General features: G+C 42.2%; 1 protein-coding gene across 2 annotated transcripts in view; it reads right to left on the bottom strand.

Annotated features, from left to right (window-relative positions):
* NEBL (nebulette) overlaps positions 1-25581 on the bottom strand; it is a 195720-nt gene that overhangs the window by 85729 nt on the left and 84410 nt on the right. For both annotated transcript variants that reach the window (XM_075827577.1, XM_075827578.1), the window contains exon 3: positions 4165-4249. In XM_075827577.1, coding sequence (XP_075683692.1) covers positions 4165-4249 — 85 coding nt within the window. The remainder of the gene's footprint in view (positions 1-4164; positions 4250-25581) is intronic.

Genomic DNA, 25581 nt, shown 5'->3' with positions numbered 1-25581 from the left:
ACTGATTAAAAGATGATACTTCCCAAAATAAGCCAGCAATGAATGTTTCAGAAATTTAAGCTCTGAAGCCTGCAGATATTGAATGCACTAGAGTCTAGACTATAATACAAGCTGTTACTCAGGACTAGTACCAGATAAGTAATGCTATGTATTTACAAAGTTACTTTATTTTTTATATAAGTTCATTCTAAATATAAATTGTGAAATGTGGACAACATACTTTAAGAATATACCAAAACTATGGTGAATTTTTTTTCCGCCCTTTCTGCTAAAATTATAACACAAGTGATTTATTTTTGGACAATATAATATTACAGAGTAAGTTGTGCTGCCATGAATATAAAAAAGAATCATTGCAGGAGGTAAACTTCATCCTGGGATAAGTTGTGCTGTGATGAAGATCATGTGAAGCGGTAAGTGCATTGTGTACGCACGCTGAATTTTTAATACTTCTAAATATATAGTATACGTGGCAGGTATAACATTGTCATGATGAGGATGAGTCACTGCTATTGTCAAACAGAAGCCCCTTTCATTCCAAGTAATAAAACATAGCACTTCAAAACATGCAGCATGTGCTGTATTATGTCATTATATAGAAGAGATGTGGAAACTTCAATGGGGGTTTCCGGGATGTTACATTAAAGGCTTATCCTTAGGACAGCCCATCAATATCTGTGGGGCTTCGAGATCCAAGACCCCTGGCGACAAATAGAATGAAGTGGCTACAGCACTCGCTGCAGCCCCTTCACTGAAATACCTGACCCACAGGCGCAATATGGACGTCGCTGTGTCACGTACTGCAGCTCAGCTATGCTTAGCCTGTTAACCTGAATCGGCTGAGTTGCAGTATTGGACACAACCAAACACATGTGGACATCACAGTTTTGGGCATCGCAGTGAAGAATCTTCCTCTGACCAGTGGGGGTTTTGAAGGTAGGACCCCAATCAATCCTACACTGAAGGCCTATCCTATGTATAAGTCATCAAATAAATCATATCAAGCCATCAAAGTCATTGTATTTATGTACATGTAGCATGCTCAACGTATATGATTTAACAGAACGCCTATTCCTTTTTTACATTTTTTAAACTTTTTTTTATTACAGTAAAATATTTGACTGTAAATTTGACATATAATGCATCAAATACTGCAAACGTGCCAAAACGGTACATGTAAACCCTTCTTATAACTGGGCAGAATCACCCTTCAGCTAAGGGTCTAAATAATGTTTACTTGCTCCTTGAACAGCTCTCCTGACATATGTGTTTTAGCAAATACTTCCCAATAAAATCCTAATTCTGGAGCATCTTTTCTTAGAAATCTGCGTTGTGCGGTTCCTCTGTTATTCCTACTAGAAATTGATTAATAAATTTATAACTGGGTGTTACCATTTCCCTTTTCAAAGGGACGTGTCCCTACACAGTCTGAGACTAAGGGCAAAGCCACACGTGGCGGAATTGCTCTTGAATTCCGCTGCGGACACTCCGCAGCGTTAATCCGCAGCGGAGCCATTTCTCCATTGACTTCCACTTCTATTTAGTAGGGTTCGTTTAGACGAGGCTGAAAATTCCGCTGCGGAGCATAGGCTGCGGTGCGGAATTTGGTGTCCGCAGCATACAATGGATGTTGCGGACCAGTGGCGGACTGGTTGCGGAAGTTCTCCATTGACTTCAATGGAGATTCTAAATTCCGCAATGAAGTCCGCAGCTGTCATGCACATGTTATGTGTGCTGCGGATGCGTCTTGCTTTTTTGACATGACATTTCTTCATTCTGGCTGGACCTATGTATTTCTAGGTCTACAGCCAGACTGAGGAAGTCAATGGGGCTCCCGTAATTACGGGAGCGTTGCTAGGAGACGTCAGTAAATAGTCACTGTCCAGGGTGCTGAAAGAGTTAAGCGATCGGCAGTAACTGTTTCTGCACCCTGGACAGTGACTACCGATCCCAATATACAGCAACCTGTAAAAAAATAGAAGTTCATACTTACCGAGAACTCCCTGCTTCTGTCTCCAGTCCGGCTTCCCAGGATGACGTTTCAGTCAGGGAGGTCGGGCTGGATGCCGAAAGAGGGACGCGTCACCAAGACAACGGCCGGTAAGTATGAAATTAGTTTACTTTCACTAGGGAAAGTGCTGTCCCTTCTCTCTATCCTGCACTGATAGGGAGAAGGGAAGCACTTTTCCCGCAGTCTGCAGCAGCTAGTCCGCATCAATTTACTGCACATTTTGGGCAGACCCGCCGCAGAATCTGCAACGCAGATTCTGTGCGGCATTGATGCGGACAGTTGCGGAGGAAATCCGCCACGTGTGGGCATGCCCTTAAAGTACTGATTGGACAGTGTCAGACGGTTTATGTACACCCCCCCCCCCCCAACTGATAACACCCAGTTGTCAATTTATTCAATAAGTTGTAGGAGGAATAACAGAGGTCTAAGAAAAAATGCTCCAGAATCCTTTTTTTTTATTGGGAATACAAGTATTTTCTACAACAGATATGTCAGGAGAGGTGACAGGTCCTCTTTAAGACTTGTGACAATCTGCTTTGTTTTAATTACATGATCTATTTTTGCATACCTGCCAAGTATAAATTACTTTAGGGAGCAGATCCGGACTCTCAAAACTTTTTTCAATGGTGCGCATAATATTTTACATTCTGAAACCTATAAAAAAATGCTGACACCAGAAAGGAAGGGTGGCATTTCCTACTCCTATTCTATTTTTGCAGTCTAAGGGCGAGTCTGAATGACTTCATTCCTCGCACCAATAATTACATAGCACCACAATGACCGTGACACTGGACTCCTGTCATGATTCAATAAAGCCTCATATGTATAAAGCTAGATTCACACTAGTAAACAAAAAGAACAAGGATCTCTGGACTAAAGAGCTCAGTATATGTAAATATATATATATATATATACGGTGCCAACCAGACATGGAAATGTAAGGAAAAGAAAAAACAAAACCTGGTAAAAAAGGCACTCGGCTCAATAAAGTCGCAATTTAATTATCAAAAGTTTATTAATATATATTTAAAATTATGAAAAGTGTTTTTACATATATTTGACAGATACATAACAAAATTATCTTTTGCTGGTATGTATTCATTTCTATGGGTTATCCCAGAATCAACAATTATCCCTGTCCACAGGATAGGGAAAAAGTGTCTGTTTGCTGGGGGCCCTACCACTGGAATTCTCACCGTTTCTCTGGAAACCCCCATTTCTCCTCACTGCACCCCTCCACAATGAGAAGGAGCTTGAATAGAACAGTGATCAGCATGCACCCGCCGCTCAATTCTATTTCTATGGGACTGACGGAAACAGCCAAGCGCTGTGCTCGGCTGTTTCCGTCTTTCCCACATGGACATTGAATAGAGTGCCAGTGCGCATACTCAATCGCCGCTTCATTCAATGCCCTCCTCATTGCAGTCGAGCAGCAAGGAGGAGCAGGGGGTTCGGGACTCCTGTTCTCGCGATCAATTGGGATTTTTTAGCAGTGGGGCCCCCAGCGATCATACAATTATCACCTATACTGTAGATAGGTGCTAATTGTCAATCCTGGGATAACCCCTTTAAAGTGGTTCTCCAGTTTAGAAAACTCATATCCATGCACCCTATTAATGAATTCTGAGGGGTCCACTGTTTAGGATCCTCATTTCTTGTCGAGCGCGGAGAGTGGTTACATAGAGCACCTCTCCCTCTCTCTCTCTCTCTCTCTCTCTCTGGAGGAGCTGTCCTGTCCTGCATTTTACAGACAGCACATTGATTTGAATGGCCACTGTGTAATGCTTAGTTTCTCCTGTGGGTGCGCTGCAGAGAGATTGAACACATACTGACAGGTTTCCCCACAGATTATAGCTGATTATTGGGGGGGGTTACTTCAGGGTACACTTTATTATCAGCTTTTTAAAAAGAGACGCTTCTAACAAGTATTGTCCAAAGCTAAGAGAAGAAAATACTGACCCAGTAATTTGAGTACAGTGAATGGAACTCAATTTGGGCCTAATACTTGCCATCTGTAGTCTTGGTAGCATAGGGCAAGTAAGAGAACAGCAGTAATCAGATATTTGTGACTGTGCTATTATACTACAAGCTGAATTAAATCTCTGTATAAAATACTCCCTATTCAAGGGTATGCGCTGTGTATATTCAGTTACCTGACTCTGAAGTTCACTCTGTTGTTTCAGTCGAAGGTTTTCTGGAGTATCTGCCACTGTGGTAAAGGACTGTTTAGGATAGTGTCTAGAAAATAAAAAAAGAAAATAGTCAATGATATACTGCACATACATTGTGTAGATTGTTATTTCTCCCCAATTTTGAGGTTCCCCGATTTCCGAGACAGGGAAGACTGGGAAGAAAGGTCAGATTCTGCTAAGAAATCACTTTCAGAGTCTGATTACAAGTTCCCTTTAACAAGTGAATGAGATAAACCTCACATTATCATTCTCCAGGTCATACACTGATGTCTGCATGCCGTTCTGCAATTTACATGATTTTCATGCTGTCGGATAAAGTTCTTCGAGGAATCTCATATGCTATGACTAATATTCCCCTCTGAATGATGCGTTTCATACAATCTTGTTACTCATGCTCATCATATCCTTTAGCCACAATTCTAAAGCGGTTTTGCTACATGAATCTTGATTATAAAATGACTTACTAAAAGAAATGATGCTGCAGAAAAATATTAATACTTAATCTAAAGCGATATCTCCACAATCAAGCAAGAAGCTGACAATTAGCTTTTGTCATCAGTAGTAGCTTTGTAGCACACAACAGAAGAGAAGGAGTGTATTTACTGATACTTATGTAGCTGGATACAATCCAATTGAATCAATATACATTATTTTTGTTTAACTATAATATTTTATACAAATAATAGCGCCATACAGTGCTCACATAATGGTACCACACATGGCCCACATAATGATGCACAAGCATACAAAAATAATACCGATCATACAATGTTACCATAACCTGCATAATACTGCTATACAATACCCAAATACCAGTGCCTTACTGGCAAAACTGTTAATCCAGAATAGCTGTATCAAACAGTGTTAATAGCGCCATATAGTCCCCCCCCACAAAAAAGCACCATAGGTGCCCAAATAATATTGCCATACTTCCTAAATAATATCACCAAAATTCCACTTTGTGGTAGTGTATAAATAATACTGTCACACCGTGTGTACATAACAGTGCCCAAATAATATATAGTGCATATTGTATGGGGGCCGCCCGAATCTCCCTCAATGATGATATTGATGGAAAGAAGGGTCGGTATGTTGAATTTCAATGCTCAATCCTTTTGTTCTCAGGAGAAATAATCGGCCGCTCGAGGTTTCTGGCAGCAGCCTACTCGCCCCTCTACATTGAATACACATGCGCGCTTAGCCTAATTGAGTACGCATGTGTTTTAGGAGTTCGTTGGGTATAGCTGTCGAAAAAAAGTTATGTGTATTGGAGGTTGATAAATACATCTCAAGTCTTTATCTAATGGGCCAAACCCCCAAACACTTTGGTTATGCCCAAAAAAAAAAAAAGTACAACAGTTTTATTGCCCCATTTACTCCAATGTGTCCTACCATTTTGGACACATTTATAGATCTGTCTCACTGTACTACAATGTATTGTAGCTGGACAATATGGAAAGATGATAAATTGTTTGGTCCTTGATGCTGGGCATACACTGTTGCACATTAAAGGTTTTGTTCTGTAATATTGACCTTCCTATTGACCATATATCATATAGTTTTAGAATGCCAAGAACCAGTTTGTCATGGGGACCCCGTTTTTATGATAGGTGGCAGTCTCAGAGGTGTGCCCTCACCTGTCAAATATTTAGAGCATTTCCTCCATGAAGTAGTCGGGAATGGAAAATCCCATAGCAATGGCGGGTTGTCCCTCTCACACGGTAGTGGTGAGGAACCATCCCACTGTGCTCCTATGATGCTTTTGCCCTGGGGCTTCTATGGCTACATTTGCATTGTAAGTATTCCACCACGCTGGGACAGATTTACTACTCAAATTGTGCCATAATTCTGGCTCAAATTGATGTGCGCCATATTTATTAACTTTTTAGACACTATTTTAGGCTCCTCACTAGACAAGAGTATGTGGCTTAGAGAAAAAGGAAAGTTAATCGATCAAAAGGGGGGTGTCACATTGCTCCAAAATTGGCACAAAAATGTTGGTCTAAAGTAAGCCAACCAAGAGGTGGCATAAAGTCAAACAAAAGTGTCTAAAGATGCGCCACATTTATCCTACAGGATGTCATTGCGATAAATTTGGCGCATATAGTTGAGTTCTGAGCGGTCTAAAATGAAGAGAGAATTAGTAAATCTGCCGCTAATAATTGCAACACATAAACAGATCATAACAATGAGCATGCTGTCCACAAGAGCTTACATTCTAAAAGCAAACTGTGACATATGGTGTAGGAGATCTTCAGACATATGTTATCCAATGTCTGGGATTACAGCCAAGTAACGTGCTACCAGAAGGGGTTATTTTGTGTTTATTCTGCATGTTTTCATGACACAGATGGGCAGATATTGCATTTGATGAGAAGTGACAGTCCCAGCTGATGTACCGCGTCGATGCCGGGCATTACCACATCATGCGGAGCCGCCTGCTACATAGCTGCAAGGAAGAGTACGAGGACAGGCATCCTGCTCTAATATGTCACTGACACTACAGATAAAAGAGGGGTGTACTCATTTAATTATAACAGTAAATGTTATCTGGAATGCACATTCTTCATGGTTTATTATATTTTACTATATGAGTGATCTGAAGTATGGACATGATGCTGCACTACATAACTACATCTTCATCATCCTCCACATCATTGTTAGCAGCATCTTCGGAGCTTTTGTTTCAACACTAGCTATGTGTCATGCTGACCAGTTCTTGATTGGCTGCTTTTTACCATTATGACAGATGTATGAACACTGAGGTAGTCTGACATCCATGTCCTATGGTCCCCCATGCTTTAAACTGCAGCTTTGCTGGCTCAGAGTGGTTGCTCTGTATAAACACAAATTTACCATGAACTCAATGCTGATTTTTATTACAGCAAGTATATTATCGTTATTAACGACCAGTAACTAAAGCAAAAGAAGACTCATGTGTAATTGAATGTCCTAGTAAATATTATATTTCTGTTTTGGGTTATTTTCCACAATATAAATCCTAATAACTATATAGAAAATATTTTTTTGCATTTCCCTATAATTATTTTCTGCACAGGTCACAATAGCTATAGTCCACTCCACTCTCACCAAAAAGTCTGTCAAGGACTTATAATATGGAAGAAAGCATAAAACAGGATGCAGGCGCAGCTCCAACGTGTATTCATGAATTATGCAGAGGGCTAAAATAAAAATGTATATTGTGTATAGATTGCTTATTATTAGGCTCCATTCAAAGCGGCGCTGAGCTCCATTCCGTTAAGTTTTCCATGACGCAATCTGCAGCGCTATTCTTTTGCTGGCAAAAATACCGGAACCCAGAAAGTAACCTGGCGGACCCCATTATCAGTTAATGGGATCTGTCGCTGTCAGGATCTGTTTGAAAATGGATTCATCATGGCTCCATTAAGAACGGAAGCCATGACCCTAGTGTGAACAGAGCCTTCGATATTGTGACATGATGTAATAATGTCATATTCCAAGGAGTAACAGTGAAAAGGTATACGTTTAAATTACTAAGATGTAGAATTTCTGCCTGTATAAACGTTTAAAATGATTCTTTATTTATCAAATTATATTAAAATTGGTAGGGCACAACGTGCCAAAAGATCCAGGTACAGGCGTTGGCAACCAGATCAAAAAACGCAGACTGAATTGTATGTGAGACAAAAGAGACAGTCAGCACGCACCCATTCATGGATGCCTGACTGAGTCAAGGTGAATTGTCACAAAAACCAGTTCAGAATGCTTAGCAAATAATGATAAGATCTGATTGCCACAGATTAGTTAGCAGGCACACTCCCAACGCGTTTCTGCACCATGTAGGGGAGCGTCCTCAGGGGTACGAGTTGCCTGAATTATTAACGTAGAGTTAAGAAAGAGCCTGTCAGCTGATATTCAGCTGTTCGTTAGGTGTAACGACGCATATGAGACATCTGATAGTGGTCTAATGCGCGCCGGGGAAACTCGGAAGTTTTATCAACACAAGCCCCACCCATAGAGGCGTTGCGTAGTATCGGGCTGTCCAATGAGGGAGTAAGGCGTGTTGAAACCCACGCCCCCACACGGGGCAGCTCCATGGTAACCACGCAGCCAATAAGAAAGATGCATTAAGCATCGCTGGTAACAAGGGGGAACACAGGGTGGCCAAAACATACAAAGCCGATACCACGGCTGGAATAGGCGCCATGTATGCGACATAGGAAATCCAATGAGCACATCACTGCACACAAATCAGCCCAATTGCGTATCAACGGCAAATGCCAGACAACAATAGGATCATCAGATCCATAATTAAACGAAACATACAAAGATGACATCGGGAAACAAGTCTAATGGCACAAAGATGTCAGAGAGAGGTCAGCGCCAGTATATACTAAATTGGCAGAGCATGTTACAGGAAAGGAAGATAGGATATAGACTCATTGAGGCCCAGTGGTTTGATGGTTTGCATCCTGAAGATCCACTGTGCTTCCTTCTGTAAAATACGTCTATCCCAATTGCCTCCTCTGGCAGGAGCATTGACATGTTCCATACCTTGGAACCTGATAGAAGATGGGTCTCCCTTGTGGTTGTCCCATATATGTCGAGAAACAGGGGTGTCAGCTTTCTTCTGAATGTCACAGATATGATCCCGAATTCTGCGTCTGAACTCCCTTATTGTTTTGCCAACATATTGCATACCACATTGGCACGTAATCAGGTACACCACCCCCTTGGTAAGGCAGTTGATAAATGACCTGTTGGAAAAGATGACTCCTGTTACAGTACTCTTGAATGTTTTACTTTTCCAAACAGAGCTACATGCTTTACATCTACCGCACTGGAAGGACCCAGTAACTGTGGTAGAAAGCCATGTGGTGGCAGCAGCAGGCATCTTCAGATGACTGTGCACCAATCTGTCCTTAAGATTGCGGCCCCTCCGAAAAGTGATCAGAGGACGGTCCCCAACTAAGCCCCCAACATCCGGGTCTGCTTTAAGGATGTCCCAGTATGAGGTAAGTATCTTTCTAACCTCAGAATGTGCAACGTCGTAGGTACCAATTATCCTCATGGCATTATCCTTTTCAAGAGGCATTTTAGGGTTCAATAGGGATTCCCTATTCGATGTAATGGCGTGTTGATATGCCGTTTTTAAAACGCCACTGGGATACCCTTTATGCTCAAATCTCTTTCTGAGACTATTGGCCGACCTTTGAAAATCTGACAGTGTGGTACAATTACGCCTAGCTCTAATATACTGACCCTTTGGGATGCCCATTTTCAGGGGTCTAGGGTGACAACTGTCCCATCTGAGAAGGCTGTTAGTGGCAGTACTTTTCCTAAAGATTTGTGTCTGGATATGTCCCTGGTCAGTCTTCTCTATTTGGATGTCAAGGAATGTAATATGATTATCCTTGATTTCCGAGGTGAAGTAAAGACCCAGGTCGTTAATGTTCAGAATTGAGACAAATTCACCAAATTCTGCTGTGGTACCCGACCACAGAATGAAAATGTCATCAATAAATCTTAACCATAATAAAATGGAAGAAACATATCTCTCCATTTTATCGCAAAACACAAACTCTCTCTCCCACCAGCCCAGATAAAGATTGGCATAGGTAGGAGCACAAGGACTACCCATGGCAACCCCCCTGAGCTGGTGAAAGAATCTTTGTTCGAAAATGAAGAAGTTGTGCTCCAGTACAAAACGCAACAAGGTAAGCACAAACTGATTATGCGCCCCAAACTGAGCCCCTCTCTCATTGAGGAAATACTCTACAGCACCACATCCCAAGGAATGGGGGATGGAGCTGTAAAGGGCCTCTACATCCAGACTGGCCAAACGAACATTAGATTCAACCTTAATCCCCTCAAGCTTCCTAAGGACCTCCATTGTGTCACGCACATAGGACGGGAGTGCCGTCACAAAGGGCCTCAAAATCCTATCCAAATAAATACTAGCGTTCTGAGACACACTATCGATCCCAGAGACAATGGGTCTTCCTTTTAATGGACTGAGACCCTTGTGAATCTTGGGAAGACTATAGAAGGTGGCTATCTGTGGACATTGCCCCACAATGAATGACAACTCTCGCGCATCAATGATCTTGGCCTGTTTGGCCTCCCCCACAATCTCTTTGAGTTCCGCCATATATTTAACTGTAGGATTGGCAGTCAGGATGCTGTAGCACAGTCTGTCCTTCAAGATGTTGTGACACATGGTGACATACTGCACACGGCCCATCACAACAACATTACCCCCCTTATCAGAGGGCTTAATTATGATCTCCGTGTCATTCTCCAATGCCTTGAGTGCCAGTGTTTCATCCCGTGATAAATTGTAATGTAAATATTTATCTGCCTCTAGTTTCTGCAGTTGATTAGTGACAACCGTGAGAAAAACATCCAACAGAGTGTTATCATTGATTGGAGGATTAGTGGATGAGGGAACCCTCAGATCAGTGAAGGGGCCCTCACCCACTCCTCGCTGCCCCTCATCCAATAGTTCCTGCAGTACCCTGACATTTGCAAGATCTTCCTCCTGAATGCCCAGTTCAGCACATTGTCTCCTATCATGGGTACAGAAGAACTTCCTCCACTTCAGTTTTCTAATGAATAAATTCAGATCCTTAACCCAGGAGAAGAGATCAAATCGATTAGTGGGGATAAACGAGAGACCCTTTTTGAGAACAACAGTCTCCCAGTGCGATAGAGTTCTCCCAGACACATTGATAATTTGCATTTCGTCATCCAGATCTGGGAACCCCATCATTAGATGTCCCTGGGGTCCCTGTGGAGGTAGTCGAGAATGGGGTGGCTCTTGCCTAAAAAACCGTCCCTAGTGGGGGCTCTTCCCCTAGTTCTCCCTCTTGGGGTACCACGTGAGAAGGTTTTACCCTGGGTTCTATTATTACGGGCTGTCCTGAGAGGATACCTCTGAGTATCCGTGTCTGATAGATCTGGTTCAGAAGAAGATAGCTCGGTCTCTAACTCCTGATGCCCCAGTTGTTTCAGGCCAAACTCAAAAATTCTACCCTCCTTAAAATCATTCGTATCACGGACGTATTGGAAATGCTTGCGTTCCTTTATATGTGCAGTAAATTTTTCTATAGTTTGCTGAAGAGTGGTTTCTCTTCTTTCAAAGTCTGCAGTACCAGAGAACTTCTGGGCCAGTTCAATACCGTCCCTAAGATCCTTAGAGCTGCGTAGCAGCAAGCTCTTTTCCTCATCCAATAAAATACCCATGAATCTGAGAGATGAATCAATCGATTCTTTCTCCCATCTCTTGAGTAGATCCACTGAGCGTAGCCTAACCACAGGAGTAAGTGAAATTCTAAGCCCTCTAGGGACGATGTTATTCTTCAGATAAGTCTCAATAGTCTGGACCTCCCACCATGACCTAATGTGATCCTTGTATGATTTCGTAAGATGTTTGAATGCACTATTAATACTTAAATTGTGTGACTGTGGCAGTAATTCACTCTCAGAGAATACCTCTCTCGCATCACACATCCATCTTTCCACATTAATATCGGCTGTGAGAAAGCCTGCCATCCCCCACACAGATAAGGATTAAAGAGATATTCCAAGGAGTAACAGTGAAAAGGTATACGTTTAAATTACTAAGATGTAGAATTTCTGCCTGTATAAACGTTTAAAATGATTCTTTATTTATCAAATTATATTAAAATTGGTAGGGCACAACGTGCCAAAAGATCCAGGTACAGGCGTTGGCAACCAGATCAAAAAACGCAGACTGAATTGTATGTGAGACAAAAGAGACAGTCAGCACGCACCCATTCATGGATGCCTGACTGAGTCAAGGTGAATTGTCACAAAAACCAGTTCAGAATGCTTAGCAAATAATGATAAGATCTGATTGCCACAGATTAGTTAGCAGGCACACTCCCAACGCGTTTCTGCACCATGTAGGGGAGCGTCCTCAGGGGTACGAGTTGCCTGAATTATTAACGTAGAGTTAAGAAAGAGCCTGTCAGCTGATATTCAGCTGTTCGTTAGGTGTAACGACGCATATGAGACATCTGATAGTGGTCTAATGCGCGCCGGGGAAACTCGGAAGTTTTATCAACACAAGCCCCACCCATAGAGGCGTTGCGTAGTATCGGGCTGTCCAATGAGGGAGTAAGGCGTGTTGAAACCCACGCCCCCACACGGGGCAGCTCCATGGTAACCACGCAGCCAATAAGAAAGATGCATTAAGCATCGCTGGTAACAAGGGGGAACACAGGGTGGCCAAAACATACAAAGCCGATACCACGGCTGGAATAGGCGCCATGTATGCGACATAGGAAATCCAATGAGCACATCACTGCACACAAATCAGCCCAATTGCGTATCAACGGCAAATGCCAGACAACAATAGGATCATCAGATCCATAATTAAACGAAACATACAAAGATGACATCGGGAAACAAGTCTAATGGCACAAAGATGTCAGAGAGAGGTCAGCGCCAGTATATACTAAATTGGCAGAGCATGTTACAGGAAAGGAAGATAGGATATAGACTCATTGAGGCCCAGTGGTTTGATGGTTTGCATCCTGAAGATCCACTGTGCTTCCTTCTGTAAAATACGTCTATCCCAATTGCCTCCTCTGGCAGGAGCATTGACATGTTCCATACCTTGGAACCTGATAGAAGATGGGTCTCCCTTGTGGTTGTCCCATATATGTCGAGAAACAGGGGTGTCAGCTTTCTTCTGAATGTCACAGATATGATCCCGAATTCTGCGTCTGAACTCCCTTATTGTTTTGCCAACATATTGCATACCACATTGGCACGTAATCAGGTACACCACCCCCTTGGTAAGGCAGTTGATAAATGACCTGTTGGAAAAGATGACTCCTGTTACAGTACTCTTGAATGTTTTACTTTTCCAAACAGAGCTACATGCTTTACATCTACCGCACTGGAAGGACCCAGTAACTGTGGTAGAAAGCCATGTGGTGGCAGCAGCAGGCATCTTCAGATGACTGTGCACCAATCTGTCCTTAAGATTGCGGCCCCTCCGAAAAGTGATCAGAGGACGGTCCCCAACTAAGCCCCCAACATCCGGGTCTGCTTTAAGGATGTCCCAGTATGAGGTAAGTATCTTTCTAACCTCAGAATGTGCAACGTCGTAGGTACCAATTATCCTCATGGCATTATCCTTTTCAAGAGGCATTTTAGGGTTCAATAGGGATTCCCTATTCGATGTAATGGCGTGTTGATATGCCGTTTTTAAAACGCCACTGGGATACCCTTTATGCTCAAATCTCTTTCTGAGACTATTGGCCGACCTTTGAAAATCTGACAGTGTGGTACAATTACGCCTAGCTCTAATATACTGACCCTTTGGGATGCCCATTTTCAGGGGTCTAGGGTGACAACTGTCCCATCTGAGAAGGCTGTTAGTGGCAGTACTTTTCCTAAAGATTTGTGTCTGGATATGTCCCTGGTCAGTCTTCTCTATTTGGATGTCAAGGAATGTAATATGATTATCCTTGATTTCCGAGGTGAAGTAAAGACCCAGGTCGTTAATGTTCAGAATTGAGACAAATTCACCAAATTCTGCTGTGGTACCCGACCACAGAATGAAAATGTCATCAATAAATCTTAACCATAATAAAATGGAAGAAACATATCTCTCCATTTTATCGCAAAACACAAACTCTCTCTCCCACCAGCCCAGATAAAGATTGGCATAGGTAGGAGCACAAGGACTACCCATGGCAACCCCCCTGAGCTGGTGAAAGAATCTTTGTTCGAAAATGAAGAAGTTGTGCTCCAGTACAAAACGCAACAAGGTAAGCACAAACTGATTATGCGCCCCAAACTGAGCCCCTCTCTCATTGAGGAAATACTCTACAGCACCACATCCCAAGGAATGGGGGATGGAGCTGTAAAGGGCCTCTACATCCAGACTGGCCAAACGAACATTAGATTCAACCTTAATCCCCTCAAGCTTCCTAAGGACCTCCATTGTGTCACGCACATAGGACGGGAGTGCCGTCACAAAGGGCCTCAAAATCCTATCCAAATAAATACTAGCGTTCTGAGACACACTATCGATCCCAGAGACAATGGGTCTTCCTTTTAATGGACTGAGACCCTTGTGAATCTTGGGAAGACTATAGAAGGTGGCTATCTGTGGACATTGCCCCACAATGAATGACAACTCTCGCGCATCAATGATCTTGGCCTGTTTGGCCTCCCCCACAATCTCTTTGAGTTCCGCCATATATTTAACTGTAGGATTGGCAGTCAGGATGCTGTAGCACAGTCTGTCCTTCAAGATGTTGTGACACATGGTGACATACTGCACACGGCCCATCACAACAACATTACCCCCCTTATCAGAGGGCTTAATTATGATCTCCGTGTCATTCTCCAATGCCTTGAGTGCCAGTGTTTCATCCCGTGATAAATTGTAATGTAAATATTTATCTGCCTCTAGTTTCTGCAGTTGATTAGTGACAAGGATAATCATATTACATTCCTTGACATCCAAATAGAGAAGACTGACCAGGGACATATCCAGACACAAATCTTTAGGAAAAGTACTGCCACTAACAGCCTTCTCAGATGGGACAGTTGTCACCCTAGACCCCTGAAAATGGGCATCCCAAAGGGTCAGTATATTAGAGCTAGGCGTAATTGTACCACACTGTCAGATTTTCAAAGGTCGGCCAATAGTCTCAGAAAGAGATTTGAGCATAAAGGGTATCCCAGTGGCGTTTTAAAAACGGCATATCAACACGCCATTACATCGAATAGGGAATCCCTATTGAACCCTAAAATGCCTCTTGAAAAGGATAATGCCATGAGGATAATTGGTACCTACGACGTTGCACATTCTGAGGTTAGAAAGATACTTACCTCATACTGGGACATCCTTAAAGCAGACCCGGATGTTGGGGGCTTAGTTGGGGACCGTCCTCTGATCACTTTTCGGAGGGGCCGCAATCTTAAGGACAGATTGGTGCACAGTCATCTGAAGATGCCTGCTGCTGCCACCACATGGCTTTCTACCACAGTTACTGGGTCCTTCCAGTGCGGTAGATGTAAAGCATGTAGCTCTGTTTGGAAAAGTAAAACATTCAAGAGTACTGTAACAGGAGTCATCTTTTCCAACAGGTCATTTATCAACTGCCTTACCAAGGGGGTGGTGTACCTGATTACGTGCCAATGTGGTATGCAATATGTTGGCAAAACAATAAGGGAGTTCAGACGCAGAATTCGGGATCATATCTGTGACATTCAGAAGAAAGCTGACACCCCTGTTTCTCGACATATATGGGACAACCACAAGGGAGACCCATCTTCTATCAGGTTCCAAGGTATGGAACATGTCAATGCTCCTGCCAGAGGAGGCAATTGGGATAGACGTATTTTACAGAAGGAAGCACAGTGGATCTTCAGGATGCAAACCATCAAACCACTGGGCCTCAATGAGTCTATATCCTATCTTCCTTTCCTGTAACATGCTCTGCCAATTTAGTATATACTGGCGCTGACCTCTCTCTGACATCTTTGTGCCATTAGACTTGTTTCCCGATGTCATCTTTGTATGTTTCGTTTAATTATGGATCTGATGATCCTATTGTTGTCTGGCATTTGCCGTTGATACGCAATTGGGCTGATTTGTGTGCAGTGATGTGCTCATTGGATTTCCTATGTCGCATACATGGCGCCTATTCCAGCCGTGGTATCGGCTTTGTATGTTTTGGCCACCCTGTGTTCCCCCTTGTTACCAGCGATGCTTAATGCATCTTTCTTATTGGCTGCGTGGTTACCATGGAGCTGCCCCGTGTGGGGGCGTGGGTTTCAACACGCCTTACTCCCTCATTGGACAGCCCGATACTACGCAACGCCTCTATGGGTGGGGCTTGTGTTGATAAAACTTCCGAGTTTCCCCGGCGCGCATTAGACCACTATCAGATGTCTCATATGCGTCGTTACACCTAACGAACAGCTGAATATCAGCTGACAGGCTCTTTCTTAACTCTACGTTAATAATTCAGGCAACTCGTACCCCTGAGGACGCTCCCCTACATGGTGCAGAAACGCGTTGGGAGTGTGCCTGCTAACTAATCTGTGGCAATCAGATCTTATCATTATTTGCTAAGCATTCTGAACTGGTTTTTGTGACAATTCACCTTGACTCAGTCAGGCATCCATGAATGGGTGCGTGCTGACTGTCTCTTTTGTCTCACATACAATTCAGTCTGCGTTTTTTGATCTGGTTGCCAACGCCTGTACCTGGATCTTTTGGCACGTTGTGCCCTACCAATTTTAATATAATTTGATAAATAAAGAATCATTTTAAACGTTTATACAGGCAGAAATTCTACATCTTAGTAATTTAAACGTATACCTTTTCACTGTTACTCCTTGGAATATCTCTTTAATCCTTATCTGTGTGGGGGATGGCAGGCTTTCTCACAGCCGATATTAATGTGGAAAGATGGATGTGTGATGCGAGAGAGGTATTCTCTGAGAGTGAATTACTGCCACAGTCACACAATTTAAGTATTAATAGTGCATTCAAACATCTTACGAAATCATACAAGGATCACATTAGGTCATGGTGGGAGGTCCAGACTATTGAGACTTATCTGAAGAATAACATCGTCCCTAGAGGGCTTAGAATTTCACTTACTCCTGTGGTTAGGCTACGCTCAGTGGATCTACTCAAGAGATGGGAGAAAGAATCGATTGATTCATCTCTCAGATTCATGGGTATTTTATTGGATGAGGAAAAGAGCTTGCTGCTACGCAGCTCTAAGGATCTTAGGGACGGTATTGAACTGGCCCAGAAGTTCTCTGGTACTGCAGACTTTGAAAGAAGAGAAACCACTCTTCAGCAAACTATAGAAAAATTTACTGCACATATAAAGGAACGCAAGCATTTCCAATACGTCCGTGATACGAATGATTTTAAGGAGGGTAGAATTTTTGAGTTTGGCCTGAAACAACTGGGGCATCAGGAGTTAGAGACCGAGCTATCTTCTTCTGAACCAGATCTATCAGACACGGATACTCAGAGGTATCCTCTCAGGACAGCCCGTAATAATAGAACCCAGGGTAAAACCTTCTCACGTGGTACCCCAAGAGGGAGAACTAGGGGAAGAGCCCCCACTAGGGACGGTTTTTTAGGCAAGAGCCACCCCATTCTCGACTACCTCCACAGGGACCCCAGGGACATCTAATGATGGGGTTCCCAGATCTGGATGACGAAATGCAAATTATCAATGTGTCTGGGAGAACTCTATCGCACTGGGAGACTGTTGTTCTCAAAAAGGGTCTCTCGTTTATCCCCACTAATCGATTTGATCTCTTCTCCTGGGTTAAGGATCTGAATTTATTCATTAGAAAACTGAAGTGGAGGAAGTTCTTCTGTACCCATGATAGGAGACAATGTGCTGAACTGGGCATTCAGGAGGAAGATCTTGCAAATGTCAGGGTACTGCAGGAACTATTGGATGAGGGGCAGCGAGGAGTGGGTGAGGGCCCCTTCACTGATCTGAGGGTTCCCTCATCCACTAATCCTCCAATCAATGATAACACTCTGTTGGATGTTTTTCTCACGGTTGTCACTAATCAACTGCAGAAACTAGAGGCAGATAAATATTTACATTACAATTTATCACGGGATGAAACACTGGCACTCAAGGCATTGGAGAATGACACGGAGATCATAATTAAGCCCTCTGATAAGGGGGGTAATGTTGTTGTGATGGGCCGTGTGCAGTATGTCACCATGTGTCACAACATCTTGAAGGACAGACTGTGCTACAGCATCCTGACTGCCAATCCTACAGTTAAATATATGGCGGAACTCAAAGAGATTGTGGGGGAGGCCAAACAGGCCAAGATCATTGATGCGCGAGAGTTGTCATTCATTGTGGGGCAATGTCCACAGATAGCCACCTTCTATAGTCTTCCCAAGATTCACAAGGGTCTCAGTCCATTAAAAGGAAGACCCATTGTCTCTGGGATCGATAGTGTGTCTCAGAACGCTAGTATTTATTTGGATAGGATTTTGAGGCCCTTTGTGACGGCACTCCCGTCCTATGTGCGTGACACAATGGAGGTCCTTAGGAAGCTTGAGGGGATTAAGGTTGAATCTAATGTTCGTTTGGCCAGTCTGGATGTAGAGGCCCTTTACAGCTCCATCCCCCATTCCTTGGGATGTGGTGCTGTAGAGTATTTCCTCAATGAGAGAGGGGCTCAGTTTGGGGCGCATAATCAGTTTGTGCTTACCTTGTTGCGTTTTGTACTGGAGCACAACTTCTTCATTTTCGAACAAAGATTCTTTCACCAGCTCAGGGGGGTTGCCATGGGTAGTCCTTGTGCTCCTACCTATGCCAATCTTTATCTGGGCTGGTGGGAGAGAGAGTTTGTGTTTTGCGATAAAATGGAGAGATATGTTTCTTCCATTTTATTATGGTTAAGATTTATTGATGACATTTTCATTCTGTGGTCGGGTACCACAGCAGAATTTGGTGAATTTGTCTCAATTCTGAACATTAACGACCTGGGTCTTTACTTCACCTCGGAAATCAAGGATAATCATATTACATTCCTTGACATCCAAATAGAGAAGACTGACCAGGGACATATCCAGACACAAATCTTTAGGAAAAGTACTGCCACTAACAGCCTTCTCAGATGGGACAGTTGTCACCCTAGACCCCTGAAAATGGGCATCCCAAAGGGTCAGTATATTAGAGCTAGGCGTAATTGTACCACACTGTCAGATTTTCAAAGGTCGGCCAATAGTCTCAGAAAGAGATTTGAGCATAAAGGGTATCCCAGTGGCGTTTTAAAAACGGCATATCAACACGCCATTACATCGAATAGGGAATCCCTATTGAACCCTAAAATGCCTCTTGAAAAGGATAATGCCATGAGGATAATTGGTACCTACGACGTTGCACATTCTGAGGTTAGAAAGATACTTACCTCATACTGGGACATCCTTAAAGCAGACCCGGATGTTGGGGGCTTAGTTGGGGACCGTCCTCTGATCACTTTTCGGAGGGGCCGCAATCTTAAGGACAGATTGGTGCACAGTCATCTGAAGATGCCTGCTGCTGCCACCACATGGCTTTCTACCACAGTTACTGGGTCCTTCCAGTGCGGTAGATGTAAAGCATGTAGCTCTGTTTGGAAAAGTAAAACATTCAAGAGTACTGTAACAGGAGTCATCTTTTCCAACAGGTCATTTATCAACTGCCTTACCAAGGGGGTGGTGTACCTGATTACGTGCCAATGTGGTATGCAATATGTTGGCAAAACAATAAGGGAGTTCAGACGCAGAATTCGGGATCATATCTGTGACATTCAGAAGAAAGCTGACACCCCTGTTTCTCGACATATATGGGACAACCACAAGGGAGACCCATCTTCTATCAGGTTCCAAGGTATGGAACATGTCAATGCTCCTGCCAGAGGAGGCAATTGGGATAGACGTATTTTACAGAAGGAAGCACAGTGGATCTTCAGGATGCAAACCATCAAACCACTGGGCCTCAATGAGTCTATATCCTATCTTCCTTTCCTGTAACATGCTCTGCCAATTTAGTATATACTGGCGCTGACCTCTCTCTGACATCTTTGTGCCATTAGACTTGTTTCCCGATGTCATCTTTGTATGTTTCGTTTAATTATGGATCTGATGATCCTATTGTTGTCTGGCATTTGCCGTTGATACGCAATTGGGCTGATTTGTGTGCAGTGATGTGCTCATTGGATTTCCTATGTCGCATACATGGCGCCTATTCCAGCCGTGGTATCGGCTTTGTATGTTTTGGCCACCCTGTGTTCCCCCTTGTTACCAGCGATGCTTAATGCATCTTTCTTATTGGCTGCGTGGTTACCATGGAGCTGCCCCGTGTGGGGGCGTGGGTTTCAACACGCCTTACTCCCTCATTGGACAGCCCGATACTACGCAACGCCTCTATGGGTGGGGCTTGTGTTGATAAAACTTCCGAGTTTCCCCGGCGCGCATTAGACCACTATCAGATGTCTCATATGCGTCGTTACACCTAACGAACAGCTGAATATCAGCTGACAGGCTCTTTCTTAACTCTACGTTAATAATTCAGGCAACTCGTACCCCTGAGGACGCTCCCCTACATGGTGCAGAAACGCGTTGGGAGTGTGCCTGCTAACTAATCTGTGGCAATCAGATCTTATCATTATTTGCTAAGCATTCTGAACTGGTTTTTGTGACAATTCACCTTGACTCAGTCAGGCATCCATGAATGGGTGCGTGCTGACTGTCTCTTTTGTCTCACATACAATTCAGTCTGCGTTTTTTGATCTGGTTGCCAACGCCTGTACCTGGATCTTTTGGCACGTTGTGCCCTACCAATTTTAATATAATTTGATAAATAAAGAATCATTTTAAACGTTTATACAGGCAGAAATACGATGTAATAATGTCCAGGCAAAGATCACATAATTCTGAAATCATATTTATCAGACGTTGCTTACATATTGATACATATTTGATATCACAGTATCTAGGCAATGGTCACTTAGTGTATATAAGCATCAGCGGATGATCGTGATGTCATAGAATTTACATATGTGATGTCAATGTCGAGGCAAAAGACACATCATTTTAAGACATCATCATAATCGGCAGCTGCTTACATAATTTAGCATATGTAATGTCAGAATGTATAGAGAAGTAAAATACTATGACATCATAATCAACAGCTGCTTACATACTGTTACATGTGTGATATAATATCCAGGCAGGGGTCATTTATATCTATAGCATCATTTTCTCCAACAGCTTATATACTGTGATATATGTGATGTCATACTGTCCAAAGAAAAGTCCCATTCTATGATACCATAACCATCAGTAGCTGCTTACACACAGTCACATATGTGATGTCATAATGTTTAGGCAAAGGTCACATCATTTTGTGACATCACAGTCATCAGCTGATGATTAGATACTGTTAAATAAGTGATGGCATAATGTCCAGGCCGAGGTCACATCATACTATGACATCATCATAGTCGGCAACGGCTTACATACTGTCACATGTGATGTCATAAAGTCCAATGGAAAAAGTCAAATAACAGAAGCACAGCTAGGCACAGGGGCATAGCTAGGCGGGTGGGGCTGGTGAGGCATTAATGCTGGGTGCACACAATCCACTCTGATTTGGCCAGGGTTTTTGGATACAGGGTAGGGTATATAACTGAATCTCTGCCTCAGATGAAGCCAAGTCTAGCTACAACGCTGATAACAAATACCTCATGTCATACAGTAGTATTGAAAAACTACTGTTCCTCAATATCTGAGTGTGTTCCAGACATAGGGGAAGATTTACTGACTAGCTTTTCATATGCCAGATTTAGATTGAAGCCCGCAGGAGTGAGATGCAATAAATGAATTAAGAGGCGCACGCCTCTCAATAAATGTGCTGCATCTTCGGCTGTACATGCGCCACAGAGTGAAATCTACGTTAGCTGGCGTAGATTTTTGCAATAATTTACAACAGTTTCTGGCATAAATTATAGTAAATCTGCCGGGCCACAGGTGGCTTATTTTAAAAGTAGTGTGAGCAAAATGTTGCAAATTAATTGACAAATATGGTGTGTGTCATAATTTTCAACATTTTAACACCAGAAAACTGACATAAAGCTTTTCTTAAATTCCTCTCTTCTAAAGAATGAAAAATCGGAATATTCAAATGTTAACTTAAGTGAACACTGACATTGCTTTATGTGCAAATAAAAGAATTGTCCCCGAAAATTATAAAGAGTAGTCCCTTACCGTCTTCAAGTTCTCAACCCTTTTTAGAAAAGCTGGATGACAACCAATATAACCATTACTACAGCTCCGAAAAGAGAGGTCACCCAGCGTTCTTTAGTTTACCTAGTTATATAGTCATATATGTTGTATTGCACCTACAACTATATCTGAAATCTCCACTTCAGTCAAAAATAATGTAGCCTTGCCCTTATCCAATGCAAAAAAATTAAAAAAATTGTTTTATCATTCATTCATAATATGTATTTAAATTTAAACCACTCTGTATTTCATATGTACAGCTCCCTGGAAGTTAAAGGCTATGTAAACCCTTAAAAGGCAATTTTTTTAATTTATTTTTTAATAAAAATGTGTATCAGTGCGTTTTGTGTAACCTTCTAAATACTTTTTATTAAAAATAATTGTAACTTTTTTAGATACAGCTGCTCTGTATTCTCTACACACAGCAGCTGCAGCTAGCGCTATTCACTGAATCCATCAGTCCCGCGGACCTGACGGGTTCAGTGTTGGCGGGTGCTGCGTTCATAACTTAAAGAGACTCTGTCACCACATTATAAGTGCCCTGTCTCCTACATAAGGAGATCGGCGCTGTAATGTAGGTGACAGTAGTGCTTTTTATTTAAAAAAACAATCTATTTTCAGAACGTTAGGAGCGATTTTGGTTTATGCTAATGAGTTTCTTAATGCCCAAGTGGGCGTATTTGTACTTTCGATCAAGTGGGCGTTGTACAGAGGAGTATATGACGCTGACCAATCGGCATCATGCACTCCTCTCCATTCATTTACACTGCACTAGCGATATAGATATATCACTATGTGCAGCTACATACACAAGCCCTAACATTACTACAGTGTCCTGATAATGAATACACATGACCATCCAGCCTGGACGTCATGTGTACTCAGAATCCTGACACTTCTGACACTTTTCTGTGAGATTTACAGCAAGGGAAACAAAATCTCGTTTATCTCCGTAATCTCGCGAGTTTTCGTATCCGTTGCTGGAATCTCACAGAAAAGATTCAGAAGTGTCAGGATTCTGAGTACACATGACGTCCAGGCTGGACGGTCATGTGTATTCATTATCAGGACGCTGTAGTAATGTTAATCAAGCAGAATCGCTGTGTATGTGGCTGCAGATCATGTTCTAGTAAGAACGCGATTCTGCTGTCTAAATGAATGGAGAGGAGTGCATGATGCCGATTGGTCAGCGTCATACACTCCTCTGTACAACGCCCACTTGGTCGAAAGTAAAAATATGCCCACTTGGGCATTAAGAAAGCTCATTAGCATAAACCAAAATCGCTTACGTTGTGAAAATAGATCGTTTTTTTAAATAAAAAGCATTGTCACCTACATTACAGCGCCGATCTCCTTATGTAGGAGACAGGGCACTTATAATGTGGTGACAGAATCTCTTTAAATGTGATAGTTTACAGGTGGATCCTGTGTGTCAGACACGCAGGACCCGCTAACACGAAGGCTGTCAGGTCCGTGGGACTGATGGATTCAGTGAATAGCGCTAGCTGCAGCTGCTGTGTGTAGAGAATACAGAGCAGCTGTATCTAAAAAAGTTTAAATTATTTTTAATAAAAAGTATTTAGAAAGTTACACAAAACGCACTGATACACCTTTTTATTTAAAAAAAATGTTGCCTTTCAACGGTGTACATAGCCTTTAATGATGCTTTACAATAAATACTAATATAATGTGTGAAAGCAAAAGCTATAAAAACAGTAAGAGCCCATGCACACAACTGTAATACAGCTCCCCTTTACTGCTATGGGATTCTGTACTTCATGTGCCTTTAAGGTTATTATGATCCATACAGAAATATTGCATATGTTCCACCGAATGCCATATTATGGAGGTCTAAAAGCATTGCTTCTAAAGAAGGTATACAACGCCACCTCGAAGCACTATAAAGCAACACATGGAGTCCCTATAGATACCTAATACAAAACCGTAGGGACTCAGTTTGCTGCTGTACAGGCTCTGGTTGCCAGGCTTTGCAATTTGAACGAGGCCTAAACAACTAGAAAAAGGTGAAAGTCAGAGCATTGACTGCAAGAACATGCTGGACAATATTTATAACCCGACAACCCGATCTACAAATAATTTATAACCCGAAATGTAAACCCACATAAAGGGAAAAAGACAGAAGAGATAGATAGATAGATAGATAGATAGATAGATAGATAGATAGATAGATAGATAGATAGATAGATAGATAGATAGATAGATAGATAGATAGATAGATAGATAGATAGATAGATAGATAGATAGATAGATAGATTAGATAGATAGATAGATGCACTTAAGTAGTAACAAGGAATAATATTTGTGTATAACCCCAAAAGGAATTGTATCAAAAGAGTTCACCTTTTAGTAAAAGTTAAACAAAGAAATGTATTAACTCCACTATTTTATGTAGATGTGCTCTATATGTACGCTTTAAGGCTCTGTTCACATTAGCGTCATGGCTTCTATTCAAAGCAGAGCCATTACAGCTATGCCAAATCCGTTTTCGAATGGATGGATCCCTTTGAGTTTGACATAGATTTCTTTTAGGATTCTGGTAGTTTTGATGGCAAGAATAGCGTTGCAGATTGCACTATTCTTATCATCAAAATGCCAGAACCCCTGATAGAACGGACAACGCAAGTGTGAACACAGCCTAAACTTACTACACTACATGGACACACGTCACGTCCCCCATCAGACTGACTCCAGATGCCTTAACTCCTAAGTCATCACCCCTATAACCTCAGTTTTATTGCCCCGGCTTATCTTAATGATGTATCACCTCATGTACTAATTGTCTTTGTGTAACATCTAAATGTTGTACTTTGTTCTAAGTCATTCATTTGTAAACTGCCTGAAGAAGGGGCCTCTGTGCTCTGAAAGCTTGCATATAGAACTTTTATGGTTAGCCAATAAAGGTATCATACCTATTATACTTTTGTCTTTTTTGACACAAAAGTATTTAACATTTCATTTGGAATGTCCGGAATGTAAGTGTCTAGTACCAGATACCTTAAGAAGTTTGCCCTGACACTTTACAAGACCACACCCTGTAAGGACATCATGTGAGAAGCCGAACAATATCAAACCGGATTAACATGTGCAGATGTACGAAAAATAACCAACACCCATAGGAAGCAATAATTCAAATGTATTCTTTTCTCGCTTTCCCCCATTTGTTCTAGAACGGAAACTCCCATTTCTAAATAGAATAGACAATGTAGTAAAGTATGATTTAAGCAGATTTAAGAAACAAGTGTAAGAAAACTCATCAAAATGTCCAAAAATACATTAGTTGCTGTAATATCTGCAGATTTACAACACACGCTGCATCAGTACAGAGTAAAGGGTTCACCTTCACTGTGCTATAAATCTGACATTTTTCCTTGCGCACGCTCATCCAGATGAGTTTTTTTAAAGGGGACAATTATTTAGGACTTGTCTGCTCTCCTCTCTCTTTGAAAAAACGCAGCATGTATATAATCTGCAGCGGATTTTTTGCACTCTGAGTGAATGGGGTACTTCTGTAGTTTGCTGCGGAATTTCAGTGCAGATTCCGCAATCGAAAT

This window comes from Rhinoderma darwinii, chromosome 5 (genome assembly GCF_050947455.1).
Source record: "Rhinoderma darwinii isolate aRhiDar2 chromosome 5, aRhiDar2.hap1, whole genome shotgun sequence".
In the NCBI taxonomy this organism is placed as follows: Eukaryota; Metazoa; Chordata; class Amphibia; order Anura; family Rhinodermatidae; genus Rhinoderma; species Rhinoderma darwinii.
This window is presented reverse-complemented; position numbering and strand designations above follow the sequence as displayed.